Source organism: Cupressus sempervirens, chromosome 11 (assembly GCF_028749045.1).
Source record: "Cupressus sempervirens isolate cs-2001-9-10 chromosome 11, ASM2874904v1, whole genome shotgun sequence".
Taxonomy (NCBI): domain Eukaryota; kingdom Viridiplantae; phylum Streptophyta; class Pinopsida; order Cupressales; family Cupressaceae; genus Cupressus; species Cupressus sempervirens.
This window is the reverse complement of record NC_143128.1, coordinates 106,290,448-106,310,130: the sequence shown is the minus strand read 5'-3', so window position 1 is coordinate 106,310,130 and position 19,683 is coordinate 106,290,448. Positions and strand designations below refer to the sequence as shown.

General features: G+C 36.1%; 1 protein-coding gene across 2 annotated transcripts in view; it reads left to right on the top strand.

The window, feature by feature from the left end:
* Positions 1–19,683, top strand: part of LOC149528432 (3'-5' exonuclease-like) — an 82,924-nt gene that overhangs the window by 43,318 nt on the left and 19,923 nt on the right. For both annotated transcript variants that reach the window (XM_089809194.1, XM_089809195.1), the window contains 3 exons: positions 1,368–1,501; positions 1,637–1,795; positions 7,690–7,800. In XM_089809194.1, the coding sequence (XP_089665320.1) occupies positions 1,368–1,501; positions 1,637–1,795; positions 7,690–7,800 (404 nt within the window). The remainder of the gene's footprint in view (positions 1–1,367; positions 1,502–1,636; positions 1,796–7,689; positions 7,801–19,683) is intronic.

Here is a 19,683-nt window from a genome sequence, read left to right as displayed (position 1 = left end):
ATTTGTATTGCTTGGTCGGGGGTCCTGTCTGCTATGGAACATTGTTTATATGGCTTCTAACCAAGATCATGTCTTAGTGCAATTTTCCTTAGATACCATTTCATTGGCTAATGACTTCTTGTGTAGCTTTATATTGTCTCAAGCTATTCTTTGTTGTAGGTATTGTCCGGCTTTAGGCTCCAACTATCAAAAGGTTTCCAGCTTCAATAACTCCATTTGTATACTGGATCAATGTCCCTTCATATTCCCCTCCTCCAAACAAACAATTTCCTTCAGCTTTTGCAGTATTCTTTCTCAGACCATCAATAACGTCAAGGTACTCGTATGGCTGTTACATGTTTACTGGATTAAACGTTTCTCTTGTCGATCTCAGTTCGACTTCATAGGCTTCCAGATTACTCCAGTTCATATGGCTGAGATTTTTTTACATTCATCATATGCAAACCTCAACAGAGAAGCACGTTTGATTGTAAGGAGAGCAGAGTGAAATCTACATGTGTGTGTGTGCTCTGATTTTGTTATTAGTCTGCTTGTCTTTACTGAGATTCTTCCGAATTGAGTATATTACTCAATTCTCAACAATTTTGGAAATATTCACGAAACTGAATGGCATTTTTGTTGTATATTCATTCCACAACTTTGCAATCACATTGCACTTTTTCATTGTATGTCAAATCATCTTCTACTGCACCTTTTACATCTTGGTACTTATTTGGTTTATACATGGTTATATGGAAAGTGAAATCTTTTCTATGAAACAGGTTTATGTATACCAAGATATGGTTTGACAATCCTTCATCAATCTCCAAACTTATTTCTTAAATGGAATATCGAAAAATTAGAGTTCCATCACATGGTACAGCATTGAACAATATCCAATCTTGTAAGAATAATCTCCTATTTCAAAATCATTCCTTATCGAACAAGTAACAAGCTCCATCGTTCTTCAACAATCAAGCATTCATTTATATCCGCACTTGTACACTTGCAATCTACTTCCAATCATAACCAGTGAAAAGTGTCAAGGGAATAATTTTTTAATTATTGCACCTCATTTGCATATGATTCACGGTTCAATTCATCGGTCTATGCATTTCAACAATGAAAATTGAGCTGTTTATTAGATGCATAAGGCATATGAATTAAAGATGAAATGAGAAATCTCTATACAATCTTTACATTCATATCTAGGCTCCCATTGTTGTTGGAGTAGGTTGTCTGTGAATTGCAGTAGCCTTTACTAGTTTGCACACTTTTATGTGTGTAGGTAAGTGTATTATAGGTGATTTGACATTAGATGATTTACAAAAGTTCCAGCTACAGCCTTTCCTTGCTGATGTGTAATTCGTTTTCTTTTGTGTATGTAGTGGGTGAGATACCCGGTAAGGTGGCAGTGTTACAAATTTGCTTGGATAGTGATCGCTGTGATGTGATGCATATCATTCATTCTGGCATTCCTCCAGCTTTACAGTCACTTTTGGACGATGAGTCTTCAGTAAAGGTGTGCTTTTATTTTAACTTTGATGGTTACACACACACAATTGGTTTAGTTATTTTGGTTGTTTGAATGCATGCATTAATGATATTAAAGATGTATTGATTCTATTTAGATATTTTACTGAGTGAGTTTTTCTAGGTTGGTGTTTCTATAGCCGGTGATGCATTTAGGATGCGAAATGATTATAATGTTAATGTGCGAGGAATAGAGGATCTGGCCAGTATTGCATGCCAGAAACTAAGACCTTTAAGAAGTTGGAGCCTTTCCAGTCTTTGTGAGAAGCTCACGGGCAAGAAGGTTATGTTGATTAAACTTCTCATTTGATTTATATTCTCAGCATTTATAATATATCTATTTAAGGAACATTTTGTTGAATGTTTTTTTTAACATTAACTGATGTATGTATGCAAAGTGATATGCAAGATGGCTGCAATTGCTTGTAATTGTTGTATCTCTTCAATTGTGATCTTGCATTGCACAATGTCTAGTGAGAATCATCATGCTTAGACGAATGCTCTGTACAGGAAATAATTCCTTTTACTAGATGATGCTAAATAGCATTCTATTTAGAGCTTCAAAAGGAAAGGAAGATTTTTTTGTAACTAGTATCCCTGAAGGAGCTAATTCATTTATTTGACTGCAGCTACCGAGACAGATAGTGAAGAAAAATATATTTGATGTACAAAAGAGAAACCCCAATAATATTAGACATTGACTAAGAAAGTTGAACTACAAAAGCTTGCAATTAACACTAGAAAAATACTCCAAAGGCTACAATGAAACTGCTGGGCAAATGTATAATTTATTTAAGCAAGAGAGTTTGTATAAGATTTTCTCTATAAATAGTCTTAAGATTTGGATCTGAATATCTTTTTGAACTTTATGAACTTTTTTGTATTGCTTAATTTCCAAAAAGTGTATACACAATTAATAATATATTCAATCAAATGGTCAAGACAAGTTGACATCACTTGACATTTGGAAAAAATTGAAGAAATAATACAATCAGGTATTTTAGGCACACATGGATAAGGGAGTGGATGCAGATTAAGCCTCCTGTAGATATGAATGAAAGGGACATCCACACCAAGCAAAACAAAAACTATTGTAAAAGATTTTAAATAGCCTTCCATCACATGGATTGTTCTGCATTACCTTTTTAAAATATTTAGTATAGTTATTTGAAATGGTTATGACTATATTATAAGGTTAGAGATGATATTTTTCTTTCTCCTTAGGTTTAATAACTTGTTTCCAAATATTCACAAGGTTTTAGTGTGTTTAGTTCAATTTGTCCCTTTACTTGTAGAGGTTCATTGGCTTTGGGTGTTAGTGTATTAGGAAAGTTCCCAGGTAGAGTACTGTGGTTCCTTGTAGGATTTTCTAGTCCATCCAACATAGCCTTAGACATTCCTAGACGGACATTATCAGATGTTGAATTGCTCCGATGAAGTCATTAATCAACTAAGTTACCTATTCGGGTTCGTGGATGGATTTGGGTTCTAGAATCGGATTAGTGTTATTTTCCCATTATGATTTGTTAAGATTTGTGTGTGTGTGTATTCAAACAATAAAGAGAAATATACATAATTGTCAAACTAAATCATTTCATACTGTGAATCTATGATGCTTGACCATTGATCAATGCCAAATGTCAAAGATAAACATTATGATTCAAAAGAAAATCATCACATTGAATTCATAAAATACTTGTAGACTTAGAATTCAATAAAGTTTGACACATGATTCAATAATCATGAAAGTGTTCTCAATCATCAAATGAATTATCTAAAAAATGGGGATCATTGGGGTCTTGAGTGGCTGCAAGTAATAGATCCCCATCATCACTGGAACCCAAACTGGTTCCACTTGCACTAGAGAGTACTACGTCATCCTCCTCATCTACACGAAGCAGCATGGTTCTAGCAAGATCTTGAATCATCATATCCAAGTCAATAGACTCAGGTGCCACATCCCAAGGCTTCTCTGCCCCCTTCTTTTATTTTGGATACTTACGTGCTAGGAAGTGCAAGTTGTGAACAAACACCAAGTCTTCTGCTTTTTTGGAGCCCAATCGGTTACACTTCACTGAGTAGATAAAGGAGTATGTACTTGAATTCCATTCAGTGGCAGAAGAGCTAACAACATAGAGAGAAAACAAACAAAATAAATGTTAAAATCTACATTGCAAGTGGCCAAAAAAGAAAAGAAAAATACATTAAATAAAAAACTTACTTCTGATAGGTCTTTATGGCAAGAGGCTGGAGTTGCACATAATCTTGCCCATGGAGGTACCACCATGTTGTACCATCCATTGTGTTTTGATCATTCACAGCAATAGGATCTCCATCTTTTCCTGAGATGAATAACCCAAATTCTGTCCTAACATAGGCCCCCACCTCTGGATTGCTGAAGATCCTATTGAATGCCCTCTTATACCCACTAGCAACCTCGGTGCTGCTCTACCCGGAATGGAAAGTACCTTTGGGCTGTGATCCTTGAGAGAGTGTAAGCTAGAAGATGCAAAGGTGTAGTCATCTTGTTCCAGCGATGAAGAACAATTTCTTCCACCATTTTGTATAAGGTGTCTGCAGTGTCATTCTCTCTCCTTTGTATGATCTAGGATATGAATAACAAATGATGTTCATGTAAGTTATATTTATGTAAATTAAAACTTTTTCAGTTTAAGTATCTCTTAATAATAACAAAACTAGGGTAGAGGATTGTATTATAACTTACCAATTTGACTTTCTCCAACATGGTGTCCACGGCATCATAAGTATCCCCCAAGCATGGTTGATCCATGTTGGCATACCTAAGCATAGACATCATAGGGTCGGTGAATTCTAATAGGTAATCCCTTTGAGCCCACCAATCATCATCCAACATCATTGCCTTGACCTTTTGGGTTATTGTTGTATTGGATTGTTTCCAAATGCCTCATTGGTTGCTAATCAACATTTGTGACAATGCATCCTTCACCCTCACAAATTCTCTAAAGACGATTGTGTGTGATAGAAAGCGGGTGTCAGCCACCTAAGAACATGTGAATAGTAAGTTATTAACACATTTAATTATGTAAAAGATGACATAAAATGATTTTTCATAAATGAAACTAAATAAATTAAAATTTAAAATTTACCTTTAATAATTCCAATTTGGACAAATTATTGAGAATTGCTTGTGACATATGATTGTTTGTTGCAAACATTTGAATCTCCTCACACTCCCCATATATTTGCTTCACCCAATCTATTTAGATTCTAATGGCTTGCATCACCAAATTGAGGGAATGGACGGTGCACGGTGTCCAAAACGTGTGATCATATCTAGCCTTTACCAATGCACGCGCAAACCTACAAATGTTTGCATTGTTCGTAATAACTTAGACCATTTTATCACTACCTACTGCCTCTATGGAATCAATGAGAATTTGAGCAATAAATTCAGCATCTTGTACTTGCCCTTCACAATCAATCGCCTTCAAAAACATTGCCCTTTTGGGGGACACAACAATAACACTAATCAAAGGATGGTTTTTGCAATCTTGCCATCCATCTAAGGCAATAGACATACCTGTTTGAACCCAAGAAAATCTTATGGGTTTTAGTTGGGTCTCTATATTTTTTCTCTCGTTGTGCAATAAGGTGGTGAGCACCTTTTCATATCAAGGGCCTTGGTAACCAAAAGGTGCATTATTTATTGCCTGCACCATCTCCCTCCAATAAGGTGATCTAACCATTATTTATTGCTTGCACCATCTCCCTCTAACCAAGTTGAATGGAACACCATTCACAAAGAAGCAACGCCCAATTTTTTCATTAGCTATATCTCTAAACTCATTTTGAAATCTCTTATCTAATGGACCTCTCTTGCTAATGGTGATTTGTTGTTCTTTTACATCATCATCTTCCCTAGAAGGCATGAACAAGAAGGGATATCTAGAGGCTTGTCGAGTGCGTGGTGTCATTGATTTTTATTTCCCTATATAAACCCTAGGTTTCCCTTTTGAACTAGTTTGTCAACATTTTCTTGTTCTTTTACAAATGCTGCTATTTTCCTAGGTGGCAACCCTTTCTTATTTGGGCCCTCACACATATTAATCCCTCTACCCCCAGGGCCCAAGAAATGAAGTTCGACTATAGACTAGAAGCTTCTATATTGTACACTGCAAAAATTACATTTCCAAATAAACCCCTACCTCCAACATGTCGGGAAATTCTTGTAGTGTGTCTCCATAAAGGAAACCCTTTATCAAATTTTATTGAGACCCCCCCCCCCCCGTGCACAAATACACGCACACACACATAGCTTTCGCTACTCATTGTTGCACTTGAAATCTATAACAAAAATGAAAAAAAAAACCTACAAAACTTGGAATAAATTTGAAACTATACAAAAACTTGAAACAATGTAAGGAAAAACTAAAGAAAATGGTTCAAATGCATAACTTCAACACTCAAATCTGCCCCTAGGAAAGTATTTGCCACTCCACAATCAATCTCCTTAGATTTCGATCATTTCACTTCAAACTTGAAAGAAGTGTAAAATGAGTTTGAGAACAACTAAAAGGGGTTGTTTTAGGGTTTCCAACAATTTTTTTTTTTTTAACTTGTTTTGGCCCCACATCTTTTTTGGACTGTGGGTCTGTGGGGGTCTGTGCGGATCAGCTCCAAATTCCCTTGGATACGCAGGGATTCATTACTGGTTTGTGCTGGATCCACACAGGGTTCATATGCGACCTTGTGGATCCGTTTAGACCGTGAATCCAGACGCATCCACAGGGTACGGACCTTGCACAGACCTGAGACATATTGATCCGCAAATCTGAATCTGGTACAGGCTCGGATCTGGTCTGTGACTCAGATCCACAAATCTGGTAACACAGTTAATTATCTTTCTTGCATAGTTGAACATTAGCAACATCTGTAGAGAAGCTAGAAAGGCATTGCGCGGTGAAGTTTCATTTATTTGAATCTTATTTTCCCTTCCAACAATCGAATCCACATCCAGAGTATACCAGCTTATGTTTTCTTGCTGTTTGAGGGTCCCTTAGGCATAATTTTGAATATTATCAAATATCATAAGAGCTTTATATATGCATTTTGTGTCTAGAACTTCAAATTAGATGTTCATTTCATTTTAAGAAACCTCACTTGTAAAGAAATTTGTGGATGCTAATGGCATCTTTTCTGACACTAGTGATCTCTTTACCTGGTTTCTCCAGTATGAAGGCTGGAGATGCTTGACCTTATATATCCCTGAGATGCTCTAAATTTTGATAGAAAATCTTTAACACCTCAACTGACCAGCTTGAGAGCTCAATACTGAAAATTTCTTACATCTATTGTTTAGTTTGTCATGCTTTTAGAGACCTTGCATTGGGACAACAAATACACGGTATTAGTAAGAACATGCATGTGATGGAGCCTTCAGCCAGATACAATCAGCATTCTTATCCTCAACTTTTTATTACTTTGGTGTCTCTGATAATTGAAGAGTGCAACCATGGTTTATCTTCATTATCATTGATGTTTTTAAACATCCTTCTCAAAATCTCCTCTAGTTTTCTGCTCTCCGTATCCTTAGTTCTCCTTCATTTCTGTAGTGTATGAACTTCTCTGGTTTTCTTTTCTTTTCTTGGGGCTTGACTTGAGGTGCATTGGGCCCTCCTGCTGGTTTATCAGACTTATCTACCTTTTGCTATCCCTTCGGATATTTTAAATCTTCTCTCTACTTTGTTTAATTAAATTATATACTATTACAGTATTACTGACATTTTCTTAATTTGTTGGACCTCATTTCCTTGCTCTAGTGATAATTGCATATTACATGTCACACAGAAACATGCAAAATACCAGTTGAAGTTTGAGAAACCAGTTATCATGCTAAGATAGAGCATTGCCCGGCTTCATTTGGTAGTTGGCTTGTATTATTGAAAGAAAAATCTTAGTGTTCTATTTGTCATTTCCATTTATGATTTTCATAGCAATATCATATACCATCGGATAGTTATAAACTGTTGGTAATTGCCTCAAGGGTGGTTTATGAAAACAGCACAGATTATATACCATCTGATAATTATAAACTGCTGGTGATGTGATGTATGATATAAATTAGTAATCAATGTTATTTTTTGTCAATATATATTGCAATCGTTAAATTGGATAATGTTGTGCCTTGCAATATAGGTGGACAAGCCACATAACATTAGGTGTGGAAATTGGGAAGTGGAGAATTTATCTATACCACAGCTACGATATGCAGCTACAGATGCATATGCTTCTTGGTTCCTTTACGAGGTAAGTGACTATTAGTATATGCTCTGTTTAGCTGCATTCATCTTCATTATTATATGCAAATACCAAAAGTTTTCGGTTTCTTTCTGAGATATCACAATTATAAATTGACTTGATGGTATGCCAAGAGCTGAAGGGTCCATATTGTATGTTATTTGTTAGATAAATATTAATGAAAATCTTTAGTACCAAGAAGGCTCTGCCTGCTTAATTAGAACAGATTTTTGTGTCATGATGAGATATCACAAAAATAAATTGATTTCTTTATATTGAAAAACCTTAAATGTCCATATTGTATTGTCTATTTAAGATAAGTAGCCTTGTGAATGTTAAAAGATCTATCAATCTAATTATGAGGTTCCTAGTACCAAAAAGACCGCACTTGGACTTTGGTTAGAACAATTTCTAGTGTCTTCATGAGATATCACAAAAAGAAATTGATTTCTTGGTTTGGGAGAAATGTGAAATGTCCATACCTGAATGGTGTTTCTCAGATAAGTGGTAGTAATGAGAATTCCTAGCACCTTGCTATGGGAAAACTAAGGTGCGAGGTGAATTGAATGAAAAATGTTAAGATATATCAAAATGTTTCTTTGTTTTTGATCGGTAATTTGTAGTGTCCCCATTTTTGAGTTGCGGCAGATTTGATGGATTTAGTTTAACATTGGGTCCGTGTAGGCTAATACTGGTGTTCAGAGGACCTTGTTGTGGAGTTATAAGGCTCTTTAGTGACCGATGGTGATTTTTGGCTCCTTTTTGAGGCACTTATTATTTATAGCAAGTCAATAGATGGTTCCGATGAGCTTGGATGACTTTAGGAGTTGAGTGATGCTCTCAATTTTTATTTTTGGTTTCTAGTTTGGGCTCCAAGACTCTTGGAGGGAACATTTTTTTTTATTAAGTCACCCTGTCAAGGTCATTCATCATCTTTCTTCATCAGGATTGCTCATGTGCTTTCAGACTTAGATTTTGATGCTTCTTCAGTCATTTTCACAAGATGAGTGAATTTTGATTATTATTTAATTAAATAGAGCGAGGTTGCTATTTTTGTTGGTATTGTATATTATGACATTGGCCACCTTAGTGTCATAGCTCGTTGGAACTAGGTTGGAAAGTTTTAAATCTTAGGCACAAGAAACAATGACCTTGTGTGTTAGAATATCATGATATTGTTGAAAAGGTCATTATTAGAGGCAAGGAGAGTTACTAAATTGTATTATTCAAATATGTGCCTAAGTATAAAAAAAGGGAATTTATGTGACAAGTGTATGGAAGAAGCTATTGGCCATTGGTGTGTTGAAGAAAGATTTTGGGTTTATTGATTTATTCATCTCTTACCATTTGATTTTTATGAATTTGGAGTTTCTTAAATGTTTTCGATATTGAGGTTTGTGCTTCGAGCTGTTGAAATACAGAGCGAATTGTGCTCTGATTCTGAGAATTATTTTTGAGCTGGATGAATTGGTGCTGAAGTATACAAAACTCATCTCTTCACTTGCTGCAATTTATTACTGATTTGGATGCCATTATCTGAGCCTTCATTTCTGTTTCATATACTGTTGCTTGAAGGCATTTATAGTGCTGGAATCAGGTGTTCAATTTTGCAATAAAAATATTACTTAGACAGCCTGTATGGAGGTGACATTAGGGTATTTGGGGAAGCCATATCCTATCTGAGGCTGTTATTTGTTATGCTATAGCAGCATCCATATTCTGGGGCTGCATTTTGGATTCCTAGACTTGGCTTGGAGCTCCTTATTTCTTTTGCATCAAATCCAACACTAAGGCAATTCAGGTTTTCTAACAAATTGATATAACTTTCAGATTATGATTGTAGAATTTTCTTTCATCAGAACTGCAATTGAAATATAATGCTGGCATTCATAGTAATTTGGATTGGATTTCATTTGTATTTCAAGTATTTCTGTATATTTTGAAAAATACATAAAAGAAAATCATATATCTCAAAACACAAGAAAATATAAAACTTGCAAAGTAAAAGAACAATTCCTTAGCATTGTCTTAGAGTGACCTAGTAGGGCTCATTATAGTGGTATTAGAGTTTGCATGATATTTGTTTGACAAAATCTCAAAACACCAAAATTGAAGTTAGAACCGGTTGGGGTTCTTTACATAATGTATTAATATTTGAAATAATAGTTACATATAAGCCGCTGGCTTTGGCTGATTTGATCCCCACTCAACGTAAACTATCCACTTCCCCTTTACACAAAAACATATCAGAGCCGTCTGGCTGCAACATTTAACATTACCACAAAAAAAACCCCACATCCACCATTAACACTATTAACTACTATACTTGCTCGGATTGTCCTGAAAGATCGAATTACATTACATATTTGAAGTCGACTATACCAAAATTGGGCTGACTGGGACAGCAAACAACTTGACATATCAAACAAAGACCAAGTGGAAACATAGATGCTCACCCTAACCATTTTTTTAGCATTTTTCTTTGGACTCATTCGGTTTGAACATTCTACATCACATATCGACTTTGCCCTTCTTCCTCTCCTGGACTGGCTCGACCACTTCCTCACCATCATTTGGCCTAAGCTTCCCAATAGATTTCCTTGGAGTAGGCTTTATAATTTTTCATTGTTTAGTATCCAGGCATTCCATTTCTTCCTTTGCTTGTGCGAAGTACAACAAAAGCTCCTTCCAACCTCCCCCTAGCTTCTTGATTTGTTTTTTCTTCAGTTTGGAAGAACTCTAAATTATGAATGGCTGGAAATCCCAGCATCCACCCACCACAACACACCATGTTCCTTCACCTATTGCCATCCCAAGCCTTGGTTTGGCTCGACCGGCCATGAGATCAGACCTCCTGCCCATTTTGGCTTCATGTACAAGCGCATTTTTTCCAGTGCCTCCTTGCTACCAAATTGAAGAGCCCACACAAGAAACAGTGATGATATATGTCCAAAAGTTTCTTTGGCTTTATGTTTGTCTTCAAATACTCCTCACCAAAAATTTGCCCAATACAACCCTAGAACCTGTTATCATTAAATTATAACACTTTGCAACCTCGACGCAATGATTTTTCGTCTAAATGTTGGTAGTTAATTTGGCGAGTTGAGAGAAAAGTTGGCCTCCATCCTGATTCCTTACCCCGCAATCGCTTTATCTCGTCACTAAGTTTTCGTCATAAACAATGCCATAGGATTTACAGCAAGATTATGTTCCCTCCAGATTGTTCCAATCTCCAGCATTGATGTCACCATACACTAAGGATATGATGTCAGAACCTTAACCATAGTGCGACATCATTTTTTAATCGTGGGCTGAGAGACACCTCCAATAATGATTCCAATGCCTGCATAATACATCTTATACCAAAGGGCTCATGTTCCATTGTTTTAAAACAAATACACTATAATGTCCCTTTTTTTGGGACATTAGGAAATCTAAAGACATTCATATAATATTAAAATTGACTATGGGGGAGCTTAACTCGAGTTACTAAAGATCAATTTAATATTATAAAGTGCGCTAAAAGTTACAAGGATAAGATGAAAAGATTCGAAGGGAGTTGAAGAGTCACAACTTTTAGGATTAAAAGGAAGGGCCTCATTCATTTTTGGACAGGGTTGGTTTATGATTCAAATTTCAGTTTCTCTCGAGAGGGTTATTTGGAAAGCTTTAGCTTTCATTCAACCTGAGGATGTAAACCCTTGTGCCGGTAGATAGCGGACACAAATCCATTGTCTGTGGAGACGTCACACCAGGTGTCTCACATGTGCTTACAAGTTCTTTTTTTAGTAGTCCAATTTGATTGTAAAACTGTGTTTAAGATTGGACTTTTACAATGCTAGTTATTGTATTGCTGATGTATAATGCAATAACATATTCTGAGGTATTTAATGAGAATCTCTTGGTTTATATTGTTGGTTTATTTTTGCATCTTCATTTGTTTATGTTCTGAAAATTTATTCTGAGAAAAGTATTGGGAAAATGTCCTTTCAGGATACTATAGTGGTATTAGAGCTTCGAACTTGCCAGCTTGTGGGGCATATTTTCAGAAGGGTTTTATCAAAGGTGTATTCTGTTGGTGGTCATTTTTCAAGCCATAAATATTTATTTTACAACACGATAATGATAATATTGGCAAAAGTTATACAAACCAAATATTATAACAGCCATCTATAACTTTTGGTCAATTTCTTGTAAAGTTAATAGCAAAAGATTTATTGTCGTTTGTGGCTTTGAAAGAAAAATACTTGGATTTATTGCCTATAGTCCTATGCCAAATATTTATATATTCAAACCACGCTGCCGTGAATACATGCATATCAATTGAAGGTCGAGTGCTAGACTTCAATATGGTGCAATTAATATTAATATTCGTTGGAGCTGCAATAATGAGTTCAATAAAGTATTGGAACTAAATGTTTCCTGCTGTCAGACTAGAGACGTGCGGCCCGAGTAATAACTTGGTCATCCAACACTAAACATTAGTGTATGCTGAATTTGGAATCGATTTTTTCTAGCACCTACATGTCGCTAGCCCCAGGGAGACATTGCTTTGACATATATTGAAAGGTCTAGAGAAATCGCCAATTATATTATAAGGTGGAAGAGAAATATTTCATCCAGGCTTGAATCTTATCAGATGTAGATGTACATGCATACAAGTGACTCTACAGACGTATTCAACCAAGGTGGAAATAAAGTTAGTGTTCATGTGGCAAGGTGCTGGAGTTGTTTACGGTGCATGTCCAGATTGGATATCCTTTGTTCTCTCTGAGATTCACATGCAAAGAGAGTTGTTCAGTTCATTTGCGGTGAATGATTGTGGGCGTTTCAAATATCTATTTAATATCTCTTGACGTATCTTTGGGAAAGGGGAATACATAACTCCTTTTTCCTCATCGTTGTCTCCTATCAAAATTGTAACAACAGTTGCGAGTACATGTCAAGCAAAGTGGGTAGCTGAAGGAGGAGCTTCTTCGTCCTGACATCAACTATTAGTTTTAGTGATCTCTGATAGATAAAACTATTACAGCAGATATAGATAGTGATGAATATCCTTACTCGAATAATCGTTGAACCAGAGATGCAGAGTTTGTTCTTCCAATGGTGATTGCTGAGTCCTTTACTTTAGCTTGCAATGAAGATATAATATCCTACAATAGAGATTGCTGAGGATTTATTATGTAGAGGGAATATGCAAATTGCCTTCCAATGAAGAATGCTGAGAGTTATCCTGCAAGATGAATATGTAGATCGCTGGGACTGTAATGCCGTATATTGATTATTTTCCCAATGATTTGCATGGTCATTTATATATATTTGTAAGAGGCCATGCCCCCGTAGTCATGACTCTACATGGCCTTTGGCCACTTAGGGTCATGCCTCTAGAAAGGCATAACTAATCATCTGTTAGTTTGAACAAACAATATTATAAACAACAAATTATGCGACTGGCGCTAGAACCCAAGGCCTCGAATAATATACATATCATAATGTCTACTGATAGTAATATGGAGTGTTATGATAATCATCCAAACATGTGTGTATATATATATGTCTGATGAACAAGATTCACATATCATAATTTATCATTACTTCTACTGATGCTATACATCAACACTCACTCTTAGCAAGGGAGAAGTAATACACCTTTTAATAGATTTCAGAATAGAATATCTTAACACATTATCTAATCTTAACACTCTAAAATAGTGACTAGTCAAATAATTAAAATCACCATGTTATGAACACTATCATAACATATATTATGATCTCTAATTGTCTGAAACAATATCTAGAGTAGTCATAATGGATTCGTTATCAATGATCTCTAATTGTCCAAAACAATATCTAGAGTTTTCCATGATAACAGGCCTATCATTTGCAAGATCGTCACCTTATAAATGATTACCTTCTGAATATATATGTCCATGAAAGATTGTCACCTTTCATTACATATTTGATGCAACTAAACAACAATAGAAGCATAAACTCACATGAATTGGAAACTTATATTCAATATTCAATATTACAATTTAATCATACCAAGTTTTCCTTTGAAGTATTCCAACTTTACTTTAGCAAGAGGCTTAGTAAAGATATCTACTGTTTACTCATTAGTACTGATGTACTCCAGTTGAATGACTCCTCGATCCACCATATCTCTAATGTAGTGATAAGGAATTTCAATATGTTTGGAACGATTGTGGAAAACTGGATTAGCTGAAAGCTTGATGCAACTTTGATTATCACAATGAATCATAGTGGGCTTCAAAGGTCTTTTGAACAAATCTACTAACAACTTTTGTAGCCATACAACTTCTCTAGCACCCAAGGAAGAGGCAATGTATTCTGCTTCGGTAGAACTTAACGCAACTGAAGATTGTTTTCTGCTGAACCAAGAAACCATTTCATATCCTAGAATGAAGCAACATCCAAAAGTACTCTTACATTCAGTAGGGCTGCTTGCCCAATTGGAATCAGAATATCCATGAAGATTGATGTTTACTTGATCATATTTGATTCCCATGCCAATAGTACCTTTTAGATATCTCAAAATGTATTTAGCTGCATGTAGATGTGTCTTCTTTGGTGCACACATAAACTAACTCAAGGTGTTAGTTGCATAACATATGTCAGGACAAGTATTCATCAAATACATTAAAGATCCAATGATCTGCTTGTAGTAAGTAGAATCTATAGATTCTAATTTGATCATATCATCCTTCAACTTGTGTAGATTGACTTCCATAGGAGTAGAAGTTGGTTTACATTCCATCATTTCAAATTTTGTTAAAATGTGAACTGTATATTTTCCTTGATTCAGAAAAATATAGTTACCCTTTTGCCAAACTTTCAATCCAAGGAAGTAGTGTAGAAGGCCTAAATCCTTCATATCAAACTCTGCTATGAGTTCTTGTTTGCATTTCTTTATGAGACGTTCTTCACTTGTTATCGATAAATCATCAACATATAACACAAGAATAATCATATCATTACCATCTATTTTGAAGTATAAGTTAGGATCAGCGTGATTTTTAGAATATCCTAGCTTCATTAGATAGTTGTCTATCCTTTCATACCACGCTCTGGGAGCCTGTTTGAGACCACATAGTGTTTTCGTTAATTTACAAACTTGAGTTTTGCTGTCATGAGTGCATAATCCTTCTGGTTGCTTGATATAAACTTCTTCTTCAATTTTTCCATTTAGGAATGTTGTTTTGACATTCATTCGATGAACTTTCCATCCTTTGGATGCTGCGATAGCCAAGATGGTTCTAATTGAAGTGTATCTAGCAACTAGTGCAAATGTTTCTTCATAATTGATGTCTTCTTTTTGTGAGAAACCCCGTTCTACAATTCTGGCTTTGTACTTTTTAATGCTGCCATCAGATGCATGCTTAATTTTAAACAACCATTTAGAAGAAACAACTGATTTGTTTTATAGGCCTGGGAACTATAGTGAGGTTTTCACATCATCGCCCCAAAACTTTTGGGGACCCCTTTTTTTCGATTGCCTTGGCGAATTTCGAGTTGTCTAGAGGTTTTCAATTTGAAAATTTTACACCTTGGACGCCTTCGGGCCAAGAGGGGTGTGGTTGGATTTATTTTTTCACTCGGTGCGAGACTTGATTTTCTAAAACATGTAATTTTATTGTTAGGCCAAACAGGTTTCAATAACAACATTTTTTCGATGGTTAAAACAATATTTGGCAAGATAAAATTTCAAATTTTGGACTTAGATGTTTTTTTTTTTTGAAAAGTTGAACTTGAAATAATTGTATAAGATCAAGCATTTTCAAAATGAAATTTGTTAGATTTAGTTGTTTTGGAAAATCTTGAATTTTTTGGTGAAAAAAGAAATTTTGAGAGTGAAATTCAAATTAGAGTTTGAATTTTGACTGCTAGGAAAAGGATTTATTTTGTTAAAATTTTAAAATTGCATTGCAAAATTGAAATTGAATTAAATTGCAAAATTGCATTAATTGGGTTGAAATTTTTGCCTAGAGGATTTTTTTAAATGTTAAAAGAAATTGATAATTTGAAATTGAAAATTTATTTTAGCTTGCTAATTTCGATTTTGATGACATTTTAATTGGCAAAATGTTATTTGCCAATAGTGGCATGTTGTGATGGTTAAGTTGTTGAGTTGTTATCCTTGCCATCAAGGTTCAAATCTAATGGGGATGAGGTCCCCCGTTTATGGCCTCATTGGTTCATAGCTCCAGGTCAAAGTGTTTACCCCTCTTCAAAAAAACAATTGCCAAAATGTTCTTAAATGACAATTTTGACATCTCCTAGGGTTACCTTGTTCCTATTTTGCAATTTTTGATCAAAATTGACATCAACATTATTTGGCGCTAGAAGGAGGGCCTAAAAGAGTTTTGTTTGAGGACTTTTTGGTATTTAACTATGATGAAGGATGGTGCTTCCTAGATCAAATCAACCTAGAGCAACTTGGGGAACACTTCAAGATCATATTGTAACGAGTTTGTGCTCAACTGCTTGGGAAGAAAGTGAGAATACTAGAGAGTATCTGGACATCGTTGATGTATTGAATCAAGAGGAAAGGAAAACACAAGCTATTGAAAGGAGAATTCAGAAAAGGTTGGAACGTCAAAGAGAACTAGAAAGGAAGCTTGAAAGAGAAAGGAAAGCACGAAGACAAGCTCAAGCCGCCCTTGAGGAAAACTCAAATTAGAAAAATCATTCGGGTTTGAACTATAGTCAAGCTAGATAGAAGAATCAGGTCTTTCTCCCTTGAAAGGTTTGAGAAATTACAATCAGATAGGAGGCAAAGGTTATTGAGATCTGCACCATACCAGGAAGAAGATTTAGTTGAGTTACAATTTCATAAGAAATCAAGGAATTATTGGGTAGCTAATACTTAAAGTTTGGCTAGCTCCTCAAGTCATCCAGTTCAAGCTCAAGTTAATCAAGCAGCGATGGCTCAACCGCCATGGATTCAAAACAACACCTCACCCATTTCGTTTCAACAATATCACGACTTATCGAAGAATTTGGTGGGATTCTGCTCCAAGTTCTTTGTTAATGACCCTAACTGTACAATAGAGGAGCATATCAAAGTATTTGAAGATGGATTTTGCAATAGAAGGATTCAACATGAGGGTGTAGCGTGCAGGCTTTTCACTTACTCATTGGGGGAAGAACCTTATTATTGGTTCGTCAATCTGCCGGTGTCATCTATAACAAGATGGGTTCAGCTCAAATAAGCATTTATTGTGAAATTTGGCATGCCCACCACACCATTGGAATTACATAAGATGTTTGTGGACATTAGGAGACACAAAAAAAAATCAATAAGTTCCTTCAACAATTGTTTCCACAAGGCCTACAGGAGATTGCAAGCCCCTTACACAATGTTGGAGGCAGGTGCTTTAGAAGCATATTACACTGCCTTAGATATTCAGATGACTATGTTTACAAGGACGGCGAATCCTGCTCCCATGACGTTTAATGAAGCTTTCACTAAGCAATTGAAATAGGGAAGCAATTGGGCCAACAAGGAATGGAACCCCCAAGTGCTAGGCATTTGAACAATCCAGTTTCACAACTTACATACCGAGCACCTACAATTCAGTTGGTGGTACATCCGGGACCTCCGTTGTCTCAGGCACCACTGCCAATGCCAATTTATCTACAAAATGCAAGTTCATCCACAAGAATGCAAGAAGAAAAGGATGAAATGAAGGAATTAATCGATCAAGTCAAGGAGTTGTCTACATAAGTGACTTATTTGAGAAATCAAAACAATCAACTCCAATCTTTCCAAAGGAACAATCAAGGAGGTAATCAAGGAAATAATTATCAAAATCATGGTGGAAGTTATCAAGGAGGATATCAGAGAAATCACCAAGAGGGTGGATATCAAAGGAACTATCGAGATAGAGACTACCAAAGAAACAACCAAGGTAGTGGTTATCAAAGGAACCATCAAAATAACAATCATCAAGGTAGAGACCAATCACAAGATCAAGGATATAACAATCAGTCTAACCAAAAGAGGACATGGAACACAGGCCCAAACAATGGAAATGTGGTGTCGCCACTTGATCGTCAAGCCTCAGCAGATGGTAGGCCTATAGACGATATTTTTAGCAGAATCCGCCATGTCTAAATATTGCAGATTCCATGAGATTGATCAACATTCGGAGTTAGGATATGCTAAGTTCAAGAGGGGATCTAACCTGTTTCAGAACATAGTAGATGACTCAATCAGTTAGGAAGATATTAAGGTCACGGGGTATGAAATTGACCCATCCTCAGAATATGATCAATGTTTGACCTTTGCAGAGATTTCATTTCCACCAGAATTTGAAGCATATGAAGAACACTAAGGGAGATTTCCTCTTGAGTCAACCAATGGGCCAGATAGTGAGGTAATAGGAAAAAATGGATATAGCAATGGTTGGATTTTTTTCCCACCTCTGGGCGACGTTGTTCCAGTTCAAGGAACAGGTGGGAACCAAACATTTCAACAACCGGCTAGTAATGCAATGTTTTATCAGAGAAACAATAAGAGGAATGATGAACCTTTCATGTCCTCCATACCCCTGATCAATTTCAATACACCTCCAATGCAAGTAATGTACTAAATTCTTCAAGGGATGCACCCGAGTATAGACATGGCAACCATAACAATGGAAGTGGACAACAGAGTTCTCAACCAATTACACAACAAAACAATTAGGAAGTTCAAGGATCACAGAATGTCCAGTCAACACAAGAAACAAATAGAGGAAGAGTAGGGAACAATGCCGTGAATAATGATGAGTTGAAAAGATTAGGACAGTGTAACAGAGGAGATGAAGAAGATCAAAATTAGTCTCCCTTTGTTTGAATTATTAAAGGTAATGGAAATTAGAGATACATTCCTTAACAGTTTGAAGGATAACAAATCACAAGGATCTCACACTCAAAGTGCAATAACACATACTCACGGGAGGCCTCCTCCTAACTCAATGCATGTGATCAAAGACATTCTAGGAGGAAAGATAACAAATTCATCTCAAGAGATTTCGTACAATGAGATAGAGAGTTCTACACAAGAGATTGCATATGGCGACATTAACAGTTTCAACAGACAGCCAGGGCTTCAACCAATTTATGTAGCTAAAGGATTAACGCTAGTGGAACAACAAACTCAAGGGAGTCAAGACCCTGTAAATAATAAAGAAACAATGAAGAAAGAAGAAGTAGTTCAACTAATAGACTTCGGAGTAAAGCCAAAGCAAGTACATAAGACACCAGTGCTATATTATCAAGGGAAAGATGAGCCAGCCCCATTCCTGCTCTCAATAAGGATATTTGGGAAGCTTCTTCATAATTGTTTGATAGATTCAGGAGTATTAAGTAATGTCATGCCTTTGACTATTTGTAGAAATTTGGAATCACGCCTTTAGGATCAAACAGAAGGGTTACCCAATTGGATAAGACAGAAGTGCCGGTGGTAGGTGAGCTACACAACATACACATGCAGTTAGCATATGATCTGAGGATGGAACACATGGTAGATATTTCAGTGGTAGATGTGGCCAATACCCATGGATTGATCCTAAGTAGGGATTGGGCCAGAAGGTTGAATGGATACGTGGCAATTGACTTTTCTGACATGTGGCTCTCGTGGAGAGGACTTGCCAACCAAATCAGAATTGATAGCACCCCAAGGTTGAGATTGACAATTACTGAGTATGGGGAATCAAATGAAATATTGTTTGTAGAAGCAAGTATGAACACCTATAGACCTAAGAAGACAAAAGTGCTGACAATGAGTATCATAAGTGAAGGGAGGGATTCCAATGAGATCCTGATTGAGTTGGACCCAGAAACTTCATCAGATGATGGTGAAGGCATGTTCGAGAATTTTAAGAG